The sequence below is a fragment of the Odocoileus virginianus genome, chromosome 16 (assembly GCF_023699985.2).
Source record: "Odocoileus virginianus isolate 20LAN1187 ecotype Illinois chromosome 16, Ovbor_1.2, whole genome shotgun sequence".
Classification (NCBI taxonomy): Eukaryota; Metazoa; Chordata; class Mammalia; order Artiodactyla; family Cervidae; genus Odocoileus; species Odocoileus virginianus.
The window spans coordinates 33,585,772-33,605,177 of record NC_069689.1 but is presented as its reverse complement, the minus strand read 5'-3'; the positions used below and the strand labels follow the sequence as shown (position 1 = coordinate 33,605,177).

Genomic DNA, 19,406 nt, shown 5'->3' with positions numbered 1-19,406 from the left:
AGTCAGGATAGACCTCCACCCCACCCCCAGTCAGTACTTCACATCCATGTGCGTGGGTGTCGCTAAGTTACTTCAATCGGGTCCGACTCTGTTTGTCACTATGAGCTGTAGCCCACCAGGCTCCTCTGTCCATGGGATTCTCCAGGAAAGAATGCTGGAGTGGGTTGCCATGCCCTCCTCCAGGGGATCTTCCCAACCCAGGGATTGAATTTGCATCTCTTATGTCTCCTGAATTGGCAGGTGGATTCTTTACCACTAGCATCACCTGGGAAGCCCCCCTTCTTGTCCATATTAGGCTATATCATGCCCAGACCACCATTATACTGTGTTCTGTTTAGGAGAGCTGCATGTAGCCAAGAATCTAGCTTTTTATTCTTTACAGAATGGTGCCTTAGATCTGTATGAGATTTGGAGGGGAATAAAATAGCAAATGACTTTCATTCTTAACCTCAAATGAGTGACTTAAGGAAAAAACATTCCTGCTTTCAGAGGACCAAGATGAGGTGGCAAACAGAACCCTAGATGATCAAGTTTTAGAGATCAGTTTAATATATATAACTTTACTATTAAAAATACCAAAAAGTCACTGATATAAACAGAATTTTCTCCTGAACTCTCCACACTTACAACTCCTCATCTTATAGGAAAAAACCATCAGGAAGAATTTATGCACCCTCTAAGCTGAGTGTCCCCAGCACACAGTGGGCACCCAGGGGATGCCTGCTGGGATGTCAGTCCAACACTGACATCTGGTTAGATGAGTTTGATAATTCTGATACATGCTTAGGCTGAATCAGGCTGTGATTCAATCTATTTGTTGTCATCTGATCTTCTGTCAGAAATTCCTTCCCAGGTAGGATTTACAGAAGATACAACCCCTCCTCTTGATCTCTCTCAGCTCCATAGGTGAGAGATTAACAAACTCAGGAGGAAGTGGACAGGACAGGTGGCCCAGTCTTGCTAATTAAAGGAACTTTGGTCACCTGCCAGGGTGGACAAAGCAAACCAGCACACATTTTCCCATTTCTTCATAGTCTATTAGGTAACATATAATAAATACTCCTCAAGTGAAAGAATTTAAAGTCTCAAGCCTAGGGAATTCCCTGGTGGTCCAGTGGTTAGAACTCTGTGCTTTCACTGCCTAGGGCACAGGTTCTGTCTCTGGTTGGGGAACTAAGATCCGCAGGCCACATGGCCTGGCTAAAATAAAATAAAGTCACATGCCCGGAGTCGTCTTGTTTAGCCATTCTCTCCCATGTTGACCTTGTGTCACCAAAAATGTCTTCTATGGATATCCGTGTCATTAGATCCCTTTACTGCTGTCTGTTATGTGTAAACACAAATTTTCATTTGCATCATAGTCAGTCTCCAGACAGTTAACTCTTGAAATTATGGCTAAAAGTTTTCTTTGTTAATTGCTTTTGATTATACTACAATAGAGCTAACAGGGGAGAGGAGCAAATTTGCTTAGGGGAAATACTATAATACTATTTGGCACACACTTATTAAACCAGTTGAACTTGATTTTGCTGTATCGGGTCTTTGTTGCTGCTCACGAGCTTTCTCTAACTGCAGACTTCTCACTGCGGTGGCTTCTCTTGTTGAGGAGCGCAGGCTCCAAAGGGATGGCTCAGTAGTTGTGGCACATGGGCTTAGTTGTTCCGCGGCATGTGGGATCTTCCCAGACCAGAGATCTGTGTCACCTCCATGGGTAGCGGTTTTTTTTAACCACTGGGCCTCTAGAGAAGTCTGTAACTTTACCGTATTTTTGATTGGCCAAGGGTGGGTAAGAGACTTTACATAACTGCTCTCTTAATTTCTTGAGTTAGACGAAGTCCTTGATTTTTTCTTAGCTCCTTAAATAGCCTGTGTTAATCTAGCTCTTTTGACTTTCTCCATGTACATTCATTCTATCTCCACTCAATAATTATTTGGGGCTTGTGTTTTGGATCCAGGTATTTAAGAAGAATGACTGAGAAGGAAATTAGGCCAGATTTATTCCACAAGGTGAGGTTGAAATAGGAGTTGGTCTTAAGCATAAAGCCAAAATGAAATCAAGCACATAAAAATATGCAAGGTGATTCTGAAGTTTGCTTCTAAATTAAATATAAATCTGTAGCAAGCTACATCATTTTTCTAAGTGAGCTCAGGGCCAGCTGGCAACCTCCATAGTTGTTTGCAATGTAGTATATCTACTTAAGGCCTTGAGTTCATCTGTCTTCCTAGTCAAGTTAGCCTGGCATTCCCCACCCCATCCTGAGTGCCACACAGCATGTGGAATGTGGGGTCTTCATTTCCTGACCAAGGATTGTAGAACTTGTGCCCCCTGCATTGAAAGCATGGAATCTTGCCCTCTGGACCACCAGGGAAGTCCTGAGGATCCTTTTCTTGAAACTCATGAAAATAGGACAACAGAGTCTGTTATCAGCCTCAGCAGTGGCAGTCATTCACTCTGTTTTTTGTTTTTGCATTAAAAAAAATTTTAAACCTTTGTTAGGAAGTTGATTTCATATTCTCTCCTGCTAGAGTAAGTCTGTATATCTAAGGATGCTAAAAGCCTTACTGCCAAGCCAGTCTTGAATATAGTCTAAACTGGGAAAGGAGCCTTCTTTGGGGTGGTGGCCAAGAAGCTCGTCAGTTGTAGATGTAGCTTAAAAGGCCATTGGCTCACTTACAAGAATGCTGGCAGCCTCAACATTTACTGCAAGTTCTTCTCACTAGTTCATTGTTTTTGAATTTCTTTCCCACTGGGAAACCCAAGAACGTCTCTTGCCTTAGTGTACCATTCTCAGCTGATCTCTTCCCCTGAGACGTTAGGAATGGCGCACTGCAACATCCCTGGTGAGTCACAACCCAGAGGCAGGAAGCCATGCAGGTTCTTCTCAATGTCGCCACTACCCTGTCTCTGTGTGACTCAGCCTGCACTCATAAAAGGTCATAAACAATATGCCTTGAGAAGCATCTGATGCTTAGAAGTATCAGAACCGGAAAGGATCTCAAATAGCCTGTGCAAGAGGGGAGCTAACTGTACTGGCTCACTTAGTACTGACAAGTTTCCTGGGACACAGCTTTCAGTGCTGGCCCTGGCAATCCTAAACCAACTGGGATAGTTGGTCACACTGTGCTGAGTTACTTAGCAGAGAAGGAACTGAAGCCAGGAGGCTGACTTGCCCACACTAACAAAATTAGTCATAGGCAGATCTGGAATTAGAATCCATATCTATTGGTGCTTGAGTTCAGTACTCTTTCTGCCCTGGTCCTTCCTTATATTTCCACAGGGCCTTGCATACTATAGGTGCTTAAGTGTCTTTTGTGATTGGTTTTTGAGTTCAAGGGAAATGCTTTTCACAGATATGATCATTCCTAATTAGCTGTGATCTCACTCAAGGTCATCATTAATCAGTAGTCTCTACTTCTTGAGTCTGAACAGAATAGACTGAGTGAAGGGGAGGGAAGTGTAGTGAACAGTGACAGAAGTGGTTAAGAAAATAGAAGGATTGTGCAAAGACGGAAAGACCTGTGTGTACAGGTTGGCTGAGCAACACTGTAGCAGGGGACACATAGAAATACAATATGGGTGTAAACACCGATGAGAAGGGTGCATTATTTCCCTGTCCTCAGAGTGTGGCAATAACCATGTGATGAAAATAGTATCACCTGTTGTTCATGTTATATGTTTTCCAAGGACTTCAAAAGGAACCAACTCCAGCAGTATTTGTCCTTTTAGGTCTGAGATCTACCCTATTTTTCTTACCAGTTTCTCCCCTGGATACTTAATATTCAGATGTTAATAATTAGTATGAATTACGAGGGATCCTTAAGCCTGTTTTACCTAGATCTTAGCGATCTCTCGTCTAAACACTGCCGTGTATACCATTCTGTGCTCTAGTCTTTTCAGCTGCAAAAGGCGCTAGTGTTATCTGTAGGAGGGAACAGAAAACGCGTTAGGAATGTGCCTAGCTGATGACTCAGACTAGAGGAATGACTGCTAGAAACAGGGGTCCAGGAACATTGTTTATTGTGGCTCTTCAGGTATTCATTCTGTAGGGTAGTGCTTGGCACTTGATTTCTTTTATCTGGAATGGAGCCCAAGGAAGTAATACATGAAAAGGGAGCAGCATAAACAAAATGGAAGTGACTAAGGTGTTTTGAGACTTATTAAGATGGGTGTTACTCTCAAAATGGAAGCCAGTTACCTAATTTTCTATTTCACCACACCATTTTCCTGTTGGTGGCCAGAGACAGAGTTACCTGTTCTGACTAATCCCTAAAAGCACAGGTAAACAGAGGCAGAGCTGACCTACTTTATAAATACCTGTATAGTGTTAATCATAAATTTCTTGTAGGCAGAGGTCAAGCAGCCTCACAGTCATTCTGCTTTAGGCTGAAAGCCACACTGGGAGCGGACCTTAGTTAGGGTAGTGCTTCTCAGAAAATGAGAAGCACGAAAAAGCAAGAAGGAAGATGAAAAACAAGTGTTGGGTAAAAATGCAGATTATTGGGCCATACCTTGGACATTCTGAATCAGATTTTCTTTTTCATTTTAAATAAACTTTAGAATTTAGAACAATTTTAAATTTATAGAAAAGTTGGGAATATAGTAAAGAGTTGCCATATATCACACACCCAGTTTTGCCTGCCATTAATATGTCATTATATATTAGTATGGTACATTTCAACTAGTGAACCAAACTGATACTTTATTATTAACTAAAGTTCATACTGCATCCAGATTTCCTTAGTTTTTAAAAAAAATTTTAATTAATTTTTGGCTGTGCTGGGTCTTTTTTGCTGTGTGCAGGGTCTTCATTGCTGTGTACAGACTTTCTCTAAGAATAGTGCACGGGCTTTTATTGCAAAGCATGGGCTTTAAGCTTGGAACCTTCAGTAAGTGCAGCACATGGTGGTCAATAGTTGCGGCTTGCGGGCTCTAGATCTCGGGCTCAGTTGCCCCACAGCATGTGGAATCTTCTAGGGCCAGGGGTCGATCCTGTGTCCCCTGCATTGGCAAGTGGACTTCCAACCACTGGATGACCAGGGAAGTCCAGATTTCCTTAGTTTTTAACTAATGTCCCATTTCTGTTCTAGGATCCCATCCAGAATTTGTTACATTTTGTCATCATCCTTAGGCTCTTTCTGGTTCTGATAGTTTTTCAGACGTTCCTTGTTTTGGATAACTTTGATGGCTTTGGAAAGTACTGGCCAGGTGTTTCATAGAATACTCTTCCATATGGTTTTGTCTGATGTTTTTCTCTTAATTAGACTGGGGTTATGGGTTTTTAGAAAGAAGACCACAAAGGTAAAGTGCCATTCTTGTTACATAGTGTCAGGAGTGTGTGTGCTTAGTTGCTCAGTCCTGCCTGACTCTTTGCAGTCCCGTGGACTGCAGCCCGCCAGACTCCTCTGTCCCTGGGATTCTCCAGACAAGAACATGAAGTGGGTTGCCATGCCCTCCTCCAGGGGATCTTCCCAACCCAAGGATTGATCCCAGGTCTGCGGCATTTCAGGTGGAATCTTAACCGTCTGAGCCACCAGGGAAGCCCAGGGATACTGGAGTGGGGGAGCCTGTCCCTTCTCCAGGGCATCTTCCTGACCCAGGAGTCGAACCAGGGTCTCCTGCATTGTAGGCAGATTCTTTACCAGCTGAGCTACCAGGGAAGCCCAGGGAAGCACAAGGATACTGCAGTGGGGAGCCTGTCCCTTCTCCAGGGGATCTTTCCAGGGGATCTTCCCGAGCCAGGAATCGAATCAGGGTCTCCTGCATTGCAGGCGGATTCTTTACCAGCTGAGCTACCAGGGAAGCCCAGTGTCGAGGGTACTTACTATCAACATGACTTTTCATTGTTGAAGTTAATTTTGATCACCTGACTGAGGTAATATTTTAAGCCTTCTCCAGTGTAAAATTTATTCTTTTTTCCTTCCCTTCTTTTTTAAAGGAAATTACAACCTGCAGCCCACACTTAAGGAGTAGGGAGTTAGGCTTCACATAAATTATTTGGAATTCTTTTGCATGAGAGATTTGTCTATTTTCCACCATTTATTTATTCAATAATTTATATTATCATAGATTCATGGACATTTATTTTATATTATTACATGTCCCCATTGTGTTTTGATCATTTGTTTTTAGCATGTTATTACTTTCTGACATGTGGGGGTAGGGGCACTCATTTTTTTCAATGTGCTTTTCTTATGTTTCCAGGCACACTATGTGTAAGCAGATATTGACAGGGAAGAATTTCTTTCTTATGTTTGTGAGATCTTTTGAGTCACATGGGGCCTAGTTAAAAATAAGAGTCTTGGGCCCTTTCTCTGAAGATTCTGATTTAGTGGTTCTAGGGTGAGCTCCAAATATCTGGATTTTATAAGTTTTCCTCCAATGATTTGTAGGATCAAGCATGTTTGGTAAGCATAGCCTTAAGGAAATTTTAATTAAGCCTTTTGAATAAGGCTTAATTTAGATAACAGCTACAATCATGGCATTGAAAGAATAAATGCTTTACAGTTGGAGTTTCAAGTGTTTTCAGATGCACGCTGTCATTTGTTTCTCATTGAAATATGAAGGAAGAACATTTTGTAAATGAGAGTGAAAACCCAGATGGTAAGGTGGCTTTCCTAAGATCACATAGTTGCATACACCATACATACACCATACCATAGTCAGTAGGCAGAAACGAAAAGCAACAATAGAATGTGTTGTATTTTGGGAACCGAAATAGCATTACTAAGTAAAATAACTAAAAACATAGCCATTAGCCTTTTGATTTTTTGAATAGTAAAGATTTGTTTATAGTGTCTTTTCCTTCCATCACAGTAAACTGTGTTCACTTTGTATACTGAGCAACTACTTTCTGCTGAGATAGCCTGGTCTCTTAACTTCTTTGTAACTAACTCCTTCTTTGAAACTTCGAGATATAAATATGTTATTTTTCTAGGGCTGCCATTTCAAAGTACCAAATTCTTGTTTTAAACAGAAACTTACTCTCTCATAATTCTGAAAGCTAAAAGCCAAAATCAAGGTGTTGACTGGTCATTTTCCCTCCAAAGCCTCTGGGGAGGAGGATGTTGCTTCTCTAGCTTCTGGCAAGGCCAGGCATTTCTCCATGGTGGCAGTGTAGCTCCAGTCTCTGCCTCCATCTTCACATGTGCATCTTCCCTCTGTGTCTGTATGTCTTCCAGTGGCATTCTCCTCTTCTTACAAGGACACTAGTCAGATTGGATTAAGGTCCCACCCTATTGCAGTATGACCTCATCATAACTATTTACATTTGCAATGACCCTGTTTTTCAATAAGGTCACATTCTGAGGTAATAGGGGTTAAGACTACATCTATTTGGGAGACATAATTCAGTCCATAACAAATTCACATACCACAGAATTCATCCTTTTAAAGTGTACCGTGGTTTTTACTATATTCGCTTGGTTGTACAACCAACACCACTGTCTAATTCGAGAACCTTTTCCACATTCCAAAAAGAAACCCCATACCCATTAGCAGTCACCTTCCCCTCTAGCCTCCGTTCACTGACAGTCAGTTATCTACTATCTGTTTTTATGGATTTGCCTATTCATAACAGTTCATGTCAATGGACATTTCATAAAATGGAATCATATGACAAGAGGCCTTTTATGTCTAGCTTTTCTTACTTAGCATACTATCTTCAAGTTTCATCCATTTTGTAGCATGTATCAGTACTCCATTCCTTTTATGGCTGAATAATTTTCTCTTGAATGGATATCCCACTTTTGTTTATATATTCATCAGTTGATGGACACCTGGGTTGTTCCCACTTTTTGGTTACTGTCATTAATTCTGCTGTGAATATTCGTGTACAGGGTGGTTTTTTTTTTTTTTTTAGTATTTATTTGGCCATACTGGGTCTTTGTTGTAGCATGCATACTCTTAGTTGCAGCATGTGGGATCTAGTTCCCTGACAAGGGATTGATACCCAGGGCCCATGCATTGGGAGGGTGGAGTCTTAGCCACTGGACCACCAGGAAGTCCCCATATACAAGTTTTTGCATGAATCGCCTCGCTGGGTCGTATCATTAATTATGTTTAACATTTTGAGAAACTACCAGTTTTCCAAAGCAGCTGCACTAATTCTCACAAGCAATGTAAGAAAGTTCCAATTTCTACACATCCTCCCTAGCACTTGTTATTGTCTTTTTGATCACACTCATCCTAGTGGAAATGAGGTATCTTATTGTGGTTTTGCACTGCCCTCATGACTAAGGATACTGAGCATCTTTTCATGTGTTTATTGGGCATTTGTATATCTTCTTTGGAGAAATACCTGTCTAAATTCTTTGCCCATTTAAAAATTGAGATGACTTTTCATTATCACATTTTAAGAGTTCTTTATATATGCTGGATGGTCTCTCTCTCTCTCTCTCCATATATATATATATATATATATATATATATATATATACACACACACACACACAATATAAATTTAGATATGATTTGCGAAATTTTTCCTCCCATTATTTTCTTGATGGTGTCCTTTGAAACATGAAAGTTCATAATTTTGATGAAGTCCAACTTACTTACCTTTTCCTTTGTCAGTTGTGCTTTAGGTGTAATATATAAGAAACAGCTGGAAAGTAGGTACTTCAAAATGGTTAGAGAAAAGATGATTTTGAAACTCACATAATGAAACGTGCTGGATGGGTTTTCAAGGACAAGCATGGAAACCCCAACCTTTTAAACTAGAATGAACTGTTTTAAATGGTTTAGACTTGTATTTGCCCAGTGAAAGTGAAATCGCTCAACCGTGTCCAACTCTTTGTGACCCCATGGACTATAGCCTACCAGACTCTTCCGTCTATGGGATTCTCCAGGCAAGAATACTGAAGTGGGTTGCCATTTCCTTCTCCAGGGGTCTTCCCAACCCAGGGTTTGAACCGAGGTCTCCCGCCTTGCAGGCAGATGCTTTACCCTCTGAGCCACCAGGGAAGCCCAGCGTATTTGCCCAGAGACAGACCTTTTAGGTGATTTCTAGAAGTTCCAGTACTATGTTAAGAACATAAATAACCAAAGAAAAACTTTAATATTGTAGAAAGTTCTACAAAAATTTTTATACAACATTGAGACATCAGAATGATCACCTTATTACTGAAAAGAGAATGCATTTGTGATGAAAACCTATAGCAAATGGCAGAGTCACAATACAGCTGACTGGGGAAAAGGAAGTACATGTTCTAACCACATCTCATCTGATATTGACTCATGATAGTCTGTTGACCACTGAAATAAAAGTATTTCCATAATTTAGCAAATCTATTTTTACGAAGCCTTTGTGTTTAAATGAAGGCCTAGATGATGTGTTTCTAGTATCTGACACTACTAGGGAGAAAGGGGTGGGAGCCAAGTCACTCTGGCAACTCAGGAAGCAGTAGGTACTCCTCCGGCATTTGATTATAAACTCCAAGGCCCAGAGCTTGGTTTAAGATCAGAAACAAGTAACCAGCAGAGAAACACCAGGGCTTCCACCTCATTGTTCAACGGAGAACCTGTTTTAGTTGTAGATGCACTTTTCTTCTCCCCCCTTGAGGACATTTGTACTAACTTCAATAACAACACTAACAAAACTGCTTTTGCTGTGTCACTAGCATGCTTTAAATTACTTTAAAAAAATAACTCGTTTTGTTCTTTCTTGCAATATTTTATAAAGCAGTCCACTCTTGCTGATATGTTTATATGCATATATACATACACACACACACATATACATGTATTTGCTTATACAGTTTTTTCCATCTAGACTGTTTTTCAGAGAAGTGATTAAATTTTGATCCTAATATTTAAGCAAAACAGTGTCAACATTAGTTTTTCATTGGTAGCAATGACCTCTTATTTTCTTTAACAATAGTTAAGACTCCTTTAAAAAAAAATAAGTATTTTCTGAAATACTTTGTCAAAGAGTGCTATGTGGACATATACTAAGAATGGTTATCACCTAATCATGAATTTTCTCCAAGCGCCCAGTGGAATCATCATTTTATAATGCCCCAGGTAGACAGTGCTGGAGTCCTAACCAAACAGGCAATTAAAGCAAGCTAGCTTCTTTGAATTGATAGACCCTGCAATTGTATTTGTGGTCTGTACTGGATATATTCCATCTCTGTATCATAATGCAAAATTCCATTTCCTCAAAGCTAAAAGCCCAGGCATCAGTTTATCAGACTGATAAACAGAAAAGTCAACATAGGCGTAATTCAGGAACCAGCGGATGAATGTTGGTTAACATGCAGTTGAATAACCGTATTTCTGATAAATTGAGGTCTTGCAAGGGCTAACAAGTTATTTGTAAAGAGCAAAGTACATTCAGTTGATGGAGAAAATGCAATACATGTAATTATCTTGACTATACAATTATGTTAACTCTATGGGACTCTTGAAAGATACGTATGGGCAGACTGAAGCTTCAAGATTATTAGCATGATGCAGTCATTAAATGACCAGAAATGATTAAACATTTTAACTTGATAGTTTTTGGGTAGTATCGACTTTTATTTCATAGATTGTCAGTTTTTTATTAACATCATAGTTTATTAGCTTGAGAGTTTAATTTCTTCCTTCAACATGCAAACTAATATTGTAATAAAAAGGGAATTTTTCTCTTCAATATTAATGTTACAGAGTTCTCATAGCACTATGCTAATATCTCTTTTATAGCACTTACTTGTATCTTTTAAATTGCCTTAATGATCCCTTTAGGTTGCTGGTGGAGTTTTCTTTTATAGAAGTAGAAATTTTGCTTTAGGTGCTCCATTAATAAAAATATGGTATCTCCAAGGTTTCTTTTTAAGAATTTCCATGATAAGCTTATAAACATTGGATTAAATAGAATGAGACTATTTGTTTTTCAGTTGCTAAGTCATGTCTGACTCTTTGTAACCCTACGGGTTGCAACATGCCAGGCTCTTCGGCCCTCCACTGTCCCCTGGAGTTTGCTCAAATCCATGTCCATTAAGTTGGTGATGACATCTAAGCATCTGATCCTCTGCTGCCCCTTCTCCTCCTGCCGTCAGTCTTTCCCAGCATCAGGGTCTTTTCCAGTGAGTCAGCTATTCCCATCGGGTGGCCAAAGTATTGCAGTTTCAGCTTCAGCATCAATCCTTCCGCTGAATATTTAGGGTTGATTTCCTTTAGGATTGACTGGCTTGATCTCCTTACAGTCAGAGGGACTCTCAAGAGTCTCCTCCAGGACAATTCAAAAGCATCAATTCTCTTAGCGCTCAGCCTTCTCTGTGGTCCAACTCTCATATCCGTACATGACTACTGGAAAAACCATAGCTTTGACTAAACGGACCTTTGTTGGCCAAGTGATGTCTGTGCTTTTTAACATGCTGTCTGAGTTTGTTGTAGTTTTTCTTCCAAGTAGCATCTTTTAATTTCATGGCTGCAGTCACCATCTGCAGTGATGCTGAGGCCAAGAAAATAAAATCTGTCACTGCTTCCATTTTTTTCCCTTCTATTCCTGATGCACAATCTTAAGGTTTTTAATGCTGAATTTCAAGCTAGCTTTAAAGGGGAGACTCTTTGACCTTCATCAAGAGGCTCTTTATCTTCCTCTTCACTTTCTGCCCTTAGATTAGTATAATCTGTATATCTGAGGTTGTTGACATTTCTCCTGGCAATCTTGATTCCTGCTTGTGATTCATCCAACCCTGCATTTCACGTGATGTACTCTGCATAAAAGTTAAATAAGCAGGGTGACAATATACAGTCTTATTGTACTCCTTTCCTATTTTGAACCGGTCAGTCGTTCCATGTTGGGTTCCAACTGTTGCTTCTTGAAACAAAAGTTTCAAACCCACATACAGGCTTCTCAGGAGACAAGTAAGGTAGTCTGGTACTTCCAACTCTTAAAGAATTTTCCAGTTTGTTGTGATTCACAAAGTCAAAGGCTTTAATGACACAGAAGTCAGTGTTCTTCTGGCACTCCCCTTCTCCATGATCCAATGAATGTTAGCAATTTGGATCTCTGGTTCCTCTGCCTCTTCAAAACCTAGCCTATACATCTGGAAGTTCTCAGTTCACATGTGCTGAAGTCTAGCTTCAAGGATTTTGAGCATAACCTTGCTAGCGTGTGAAATGAGCACAGTTGTATGGTAGTTTGAACATTCTTTGGCATTGCCCTTCTTTGGGATTGGAATTAAAAGTGATCTTTTCCAGTCCTGTGGCCACTGTTGAGTTTTCCATATTTGCTGACATATTGAGTGCAGCACTTTAACAGCATCATATTTTAGGATTTGAAGTGGCTCAACTGAAATTCTGTCACCTCCACTAGCTTTGTTCATAGTAATATTTCCTAAGGTCCATTTGACTTCACACTTCAGGATGTCTGGCTCTAGGTGAGTGACCACACCATCATGGTTATCCAGGTTGTTAAGACCTTTTATGCATAGTTCTTTCTGCCCTTAGAAAAACATAAAGCTCAAGGCAAATATTATATCACTTTGTTTCAGTCCAAGTCACTTATCAATAGATTAATTTGTAAAGAATTATTGTTAAGGGGCAACTGCTTTATCACAGTCAGAGACTTATTAAAATAAAACAGATGTAAAGAATTTTTTATGTGTTTCTCAATTTTAAGTATTCACCTTTGAACAAGTCAGAACTTATATCAGTATCTAATAGTATAATCATTATTCCCATGGAAATTGTAGAGGTCACAAACTTCTCCCAATTTTTCCTGTTGTTTTAGCCATTAAACTTTTGGTGGCAATTTGGAGAGATATTCAATGAAAATATCTTCAACAAAGAGTGAAGAAAACTCTGGAGGGAATGTGGAACACTAAAAGGTGGGTTCAAACCTCAGCCATTAAGCCTCTTACCTTCTTTATCAGTAAAGATATCTGTAACTAATTCAACATTGTATTAAAGAGGGAATTCCCTGCAGTCCAGTGGCTAGGATTGCTTCCACTGCTGGGGGCCTAGGTTCAATCCAGGGTCAGGGAACCAAGATCCTACAAGCTGCAGGGTAAGGCCAAAAAAACACCCTAAACAACCCAATATTGTATTAAACAAGATGATACATTACAAAGAAAAAGTTTATAGAATAGTGCCCAACTCAAAGTTCTTAATTCTATGACATTGGACATGATATTTTTTCCTAACTATTGATATTCATATAGCACCTTTAATCCAGATAATTCAGGATGCCAGGTCGCTAAATGATGAGCAGAAACCTTAATGTTTACAAACATACTAAATGAAACAAAAGAATATAAAACAAACAAACAAAATTTCATCCTGAGAATATCCCATTCTAGCATTTGCCTTGCAAAGGGATACATTTCTGAGTTCAAATTCATCCTACATCAGTGCAGTTCAACATATTTTAAGTGTCTAGTTGATGTCACACAGGCAGTTATAGAAGACAGAGTTTCTCACTTTCAGGAGGCACAGTCTAAAAGGGAAATATTAAAATGTAATGTGATGTTCAGTGCATGGAAGAATATATAAAGTGCTATAGGAACACAGATGAAGAAGGAGTTACAGTTGCTTGGTCTGAGGGGAGGGTAAGAAGCCTTAAGGAGTTACCTAGGGAAAGTGACATTTAAGCCAGACCTAAAAGGAGTGGAAGTCAGCCAGATAGAACAGGCGGAGGGAACAGCAAGTATACAAATTCATAGAGACAACTGGGAAGACAAAGAATGCAAACCACTGCAAAGAACGTGCGCAAAACAGGACTCTTCAAAGAAAGTAGGCTAAGTTTTAGAGAAAATATTATTTGCTCCACAGTAACGATTTTCTGGACTCTTTAAGACTAACCAGCCATCTTTTGTGGGTAAAATAATTTCACATACAAGAATGATAAAGAAAATTAGCTTTATTTATGTAAATTAGAAAAATTGATAGTAGTGTTAGAATTTGTCAAATGTTTTCATTCTGAACAATTTACAAGTGTATTTATATACAAACATAATAAAATAGAGTACATCACATTATTTTTGCTTGACTCCAAGTGTCTCTCCATTCTGGACTCTCCATTCTGAACATGCCCTTCTCACTTTGGGTTTTAATTTTTAATGGGGAAGTGCTTTGTTTTGACAGTGTTTAATTCACACAGTATAACACTGAAGTGGAAGGAGAGTCAATGATCATCAACAATTAAAAAATACTTTTCAACCAAAATGACTTCATTATCAGATTTTTCTATATTAAAATATGTTTCATGTTAAAAAAACATACTTTTATTCATTGATGATCTAAATTTGTACTAAATTTGACATTTATAGAAACCCATAGTTAATTAAAATATAGATATGAATTATATTAAACTCATTGGTATGAATGTTTGCCACAAATGAAAATGAAGAAAATTGTTAGGAACAGAGGTAAAAGAAAATCCATGGCAGAAATAGAAATGCCCTGGTTACATTTAAAATGATTAAAATGTCAATTTTCCAAACTCAATACAAATAAAACCAGTAGATCATAAAATGTCATGATATTTATAGATACCGAATCTTAAGTTACACTGTAGGACTGTAATTAATTTGTACTATTACATATATATTAGATACTTCTAAACCAAGTTTACTAAATAGCTTTCCAGTCACTTACATTGTTTGAGAACTCTAAGAAAGTTTAATACAATTATTGAATAAGGCAGAATTTTAAATTAGCAATTGGGATACAATGTAAATGCAGATAATTTATTTAGAGTCAAATCTATATCTGTCAATGTATTAAGTATATCATATGTATATGGACTGTTAGAAGAAATAAATTTTGTTTTTAAAGCAGTGGTTGTTTTTTTGAGTTTAATTCTTTAGCATTTTGTTGACATTCCTGGCAAGAATTCTGACTGAGCTCTGTGGTTTTATTACATGGAAAAAAAAAAAAAAAAACACACACACACACCACAAAAAGTAAGTTGGCTGTGACTTTCCAAAGTAAGCTATTTAAATAGCCAGACCTCAAGTGCACTTGTGTCTAAAATGTCACTTTTACCCCCAAAGTGAAGGAAATGATCAAGTATTGTGTTAAGGTGCTTACTAGTTTTAAAAAAAAAAAAAAAAAATCACAGGAAGTTGGTCTTTAACTGGATGCTTGAACTCTTCCCAGAGTTATTAGTATGTTTAGATGTTGGTGTCTTGACTTTGACAGTTTCTTGATTGCCCTTTATAGCAGCTTCAAGGCGGGCTTTCAAGGCTGGAGAAGAAGCCATTACACTTTTAAAGACGGATGAGTACTGAGGGCCAATCTGCATGAGATTTTGCAAAGCAAAGTCATGGAGATTTCTCATTATGGAAGTTGCTGATCCCAGGGCATTCTCATCCAAAAGGAAGGAAATGAGGATGGGCAGAAGACAGGCCACGAGCTGAGAGCCTGGAAAGTAAACAAACTATGTAAGCCCTGGTTTCAGGGGTGTAAATGTTCCACACACACTTGATGGGAACCTATTTCCCCAACCTGAAGGGAAGCAGTTCTTCCGATCTCTTCTCCCAAATTGATACTAAGTAATATCAATACCTGGGGTTAACATCAACATCTGCCTTTCTGCAAGTGTGAAAATACAATATTAAGTGACTAATGGGATGTTTTATACTTTAAAGAACATTCAAGTTCTGACTTTGGACTAACTGTTGGTATGTATTAAGTGCGAGCACTCACGGTGCTGTTCCTCAGCAACGGCCACCAGCGCTTCCAGGACCTTTATGCCTTCTTGAAAGATCTGAAGCTCAGTAGTTTCTTCAGGTTTTCTCCTGTCTATTTCCTGCAACTTTTCCACGATAGAGGATACTAAAGAGTAAATGTATGGATAGGAAACAGCTGGATTTGGATACTGAAAAATGGAAAGGAGGAGCTGATAGGTCTTGATTTGTACCTAGTCAGATAAGAGACAAAAAAAAGTATAAACCATAAATACAAATTTACATTAAAATGTAAGATTTAAAGTTTTAAAAGTTTAAAAATGTAAAGGAAAAAATTTCCCCACCGACCCCCCGTGCCCAAACTTAAACTTATTTCTATTTTATCTTCAATTCTGTAAGTCCAAACACTAAATTCAAGCTTGCATGCTAACAGTGGCTGTGACAGCTTGGAGTGGGAATAAAGTGGTTAATTTTTCTTTTTTTGACAGGTTTCTATTTTCTCCCTTTATGTGTCTTTCGGTAATATATATATAAAAGAAAAGAACTCTGAAAAATATTTTGGAGATTTTGGAAAACGTTTTAGATGAAGAATCACATATATTTGATGCAATGAAGGTGTCAGGGAACTGTGTCTAGACTGTACTAATGATGTGTCACAACATATCAGAGGCATGACTTTGAAACTGCTACATAAAGCTACTGTTAGGACAGAGGAAATAAACAGGACAGAAGAATAAAAGATGACTACATCAGATATACAAATAATCATTGTGATGATATTGGAATAATTGTTTTTTTCTGAGAGAAAACCTGGTTCCTGAATTTTAGAGTTTATCTATTTGTGATCATGTGCTACAAACTTATTCTGTAGCACCTAAAAACATAGGAAATTAATCAAGCAAATAAAAGGATCAGAAAGGAATGGGATTAATTTGTATGTGCTGGTTTTGAAATGGGTCTCATTATTTTACAGTCATATACTGAAGGCATGTGTTAAAGTCTTCCTTTCCTTTCCCATCTGAAAGGAAACCCACTGAATTTCTAGGAAGGTATCAATTTTAAGATGCCCCTATTTCAAATTTAGTTGGTATTTTCAATATTTTCTTTAACTTTCTCTAACTACATTCTATCCTCAGGGCCAAAAAACAAGACCATTATTATTTGACTTTAACCTAAGAATACAAATTAATCCAAACCTAAAAATAAAAGCTTTATAGTCTGGTACTTTTTGTTGGAACCAACAAAATCACAATAGTTTTTAGAAGCCTAAACGTATTCCTATTATAAACATCTGTCTTCTAAAGACACTTACCATAGGATCTTTTATCTCAAGAGTGGCCTTAAATTTCTCAATACAGCGTTTCTGAAGGCATGGGATCGTAGTTACTTCTGGACTTGTAGACAAAATAAATACTGTGATAGCGGTAAGTAGACTGACTTCATCAAGTTCTTGGTGTGTTCCATCTACTAAGGAGAAGTAATCAATGAAAAACAGATCCTGATACTGTCATATTTACTGTCTTATATATCTGTGAAACTTTCTCCAGTTTGGTAGTAACAATTTTTGGAGGCACCGAAGGGTTACAGATAATAAATAGTGACTTACTAAGAATCCTGGCAAATGATATAGCTTCAAAATGCACATTTTAAGTAATTCTAGAGTCAAGAATTACCAAAGTAATTATAATCTTCACAAGTAAAGAGATTAGTAAATAAATATATATATATTTACTAGATACATGCATTTATTAGTTGTGTGACCTTGGATATTTAACCCTGTCTTCAGTTTTCTCATCTGGAAAATGAGAGTCATAGTACTTAAATTTGTAAGGTAAATGAGTTAATCCTCATATAGCATTCAGAATAGCATGTTGTACATAAATGCTCACAATAAATTAACTATTATTATTTTCATTAGAGAGAAATACAGAGGTGCTTGGAAATGGTCTTTTCTTTGCTAAGTTTAAACTATTCATATTTTGATAATACATGTGTCAAGTGAAAATAACTTAGCATTTTGTTACATATACTATTTCGTAAGAGTACAGAAAAATGTGAAAATCTGTGTGTCACAATCATTTAAAGGAATTTTCTACTAGATGTAATTTACCTTCATTTTCCAAAGTCATACTCTCATTAAATAATTTTAATAAACCTGCTGTGGAAAATCAATGTTATTTGAAAAGGCAGGGAAAATGCAATTCATTAAATTGTGTAAAAATGGATTGCTACTTAGGAAGAAATTACATATACATATTCTTTGGTAACATTCACTCATCAAATATTGAAGAAACTTTTTATGTGCCAGCGCTCTTTCTGGCGCTAGGAATGCAGTTTACAGAGAAGAAGTACTATATGCCAGGAAGTAAATAAAGAATTTAATTTCAACTAGTCACAAGGTCTGTGGCAACCAGGAGTTGCTGCATTGGGCAGTCAGAAGGTTTGAGGAGATTAATACTTGAGTTGACACTTGCAACATGGTACTAATGAAGGCAAAATACTATAGATGAGGAGAGAGAATATACTGTTACTTATAATGCCACAGTGTTTCCCATACAGCCAAGTTATTTAGTCATTTACAGTGACTTGAAACTACAAGAGCTAGTCTATGTAGTATAAAAATGTCTTTTTATTCTCCGTAAGTAATGCTCTCCTGGGTTCCTCTTCCCATTTCTTCTAAAATTTCCTTATTCTGCCACTCATGCCTCAATTCCCTTATGTGCTTAGTCTCTCGGTCATGTCTGACTCTTTGTGACCCCATGGAGGGTAGCCTGCCAGGCTCTTCTGTCCATGGGGATTCTCCAGGCAAGAATACTGGAGTGGGTTGCCACGCCCTTCTCCAGGGGATCTTCCCAACTCAAGGATTGAACCCAGGTCTTTCGCACTGCAGGCAGATTCTTTTATCATTTGAGCCACCAGGGAAGCCCAAGAATACTGGAGTGGGCAGCTTCTCCCTTCTCCAGGGGATCTTCCCAACGTAGGAATAGAAGTGGGGTCTCATGCATTGCAGGCAGATTCTTACCAGCTGAGCTACCAGGAAAGCCCAATGTTCCTCTTAATTCTTTTACCTACAATAAGACGCAAGGTTCCCTTAACATTAGCTCTATGTGGTAAGGAATTGAGGCCTCCTGCTAACAGCCAGTGAGAGACTGAGGCCTCTTACCAACAGCCATGAGCCAGAAATGGGTTCTTTAGCTGTGACCCTGGCCATGATCTTAACAGAAACTTCATGAGACACCCCAGACAGAACCACCGAGCTACACAGCTCCCCAGTTCCTAACCCTCCAACACTGTCAGATAACAAATGTTTGTTCTTTGAAGCATTAAGTTTTGGAGCAATCTGTTATGTTGTAAATGTTTTCCCTAGCACAATCAGCCCCTTCCTTATTTCTTCTCACTAGCGAGTTCAAATCCTCCATGTCCTAGCTTCATTCCCCGACAGACAACAGAAAACCATCTGTGTGCCTGTGCGTGAGGTGAAAGAGGCAAGCTCAACCTAACAACCTACACTTACTACTTTCCATCCTTACCTCCTGGTCTTCATATCGGCAGAGATTCATCCTTCTAAATGTGCTGTGAATTTTTGTTTCCTTTCTGCCTAGAAAAGGATGCTGCTTTCTTCCCTAACAGTTTCAACTACACACTATCTCCACCTTTTCTCCCCATTAGCAGGACTCTCATCTGGGGAAAAAAAAAAACAAAAAAAAAACTTCCTTGACCCTGTATCTTCCTTCGCTTTCTTCCAGTCAAGAGAAGCCTGAACTTGATCCTTCCCCTCCTTACTTCTC

The 19,406-nt window shown here is 38.5% G+C and overlaps 1 protein-coding gene and 1 long non-coding RNA gene across 11 annotated transcripts in view; one reads left to right on the top strand and one right to left on the bottom strand.

The window, feature by feature from the left end:
* Window positions 1–19,406, top strand: part of LOC110126886 (uncharacterized) — an 83,667-nt gene that overhangs the window by 44,667 nt on the left and 19,594 nt on the right. For all 6 annotated transcript variants that reach the window (XR_011491830.1, XR_011491827.1, XR_011491829.1 and 3 more), the window contains 2 exons: window positions 12,720–12,816; window positions 15,152–17,042. This is a non-coding gene — a long non-coding RNA (uncharacterized lncRNA). The remainder of the gene's footprint in view (window positions 1–12,719; window positions 12,817–15,151; window positions 17,043–19,406) is intronic.
* Window positions 13,833–19,406, bottom strand: part of HEATR5A (HEAT repeat containing 5A) — a 123,264-nt gene continuing 117,690 nt past the window's right edge. For 4 of the 5 annotated variants that reach the window (XM_070478052.1, XM_020876793.2, XM_070478050.1 and 1 more), the window contains 3 exons: window positions 16,931–17,085; window positions 15,638–15,851; window positions 13,833–15,352 (listed from right to left, as the gene is read on the bottom strand). In XM_070478052.1, coding sequence (XP_070334153.1) covers window positions 15,045–15,352; window positions 15,638–15,851; window positions 16,931–17,085 — 677 coding nt within the window. In that variant the 3' untranslated portion in view covers window positions 13,833–15,044. The remainder of the gene's footprint in view (window positions 15,353–15,637; window positions 15,852–16,930; window positions 17,086–19,406) is intronic. The other variant, XM_070478053.1, reaches the window with a different exon arrangement.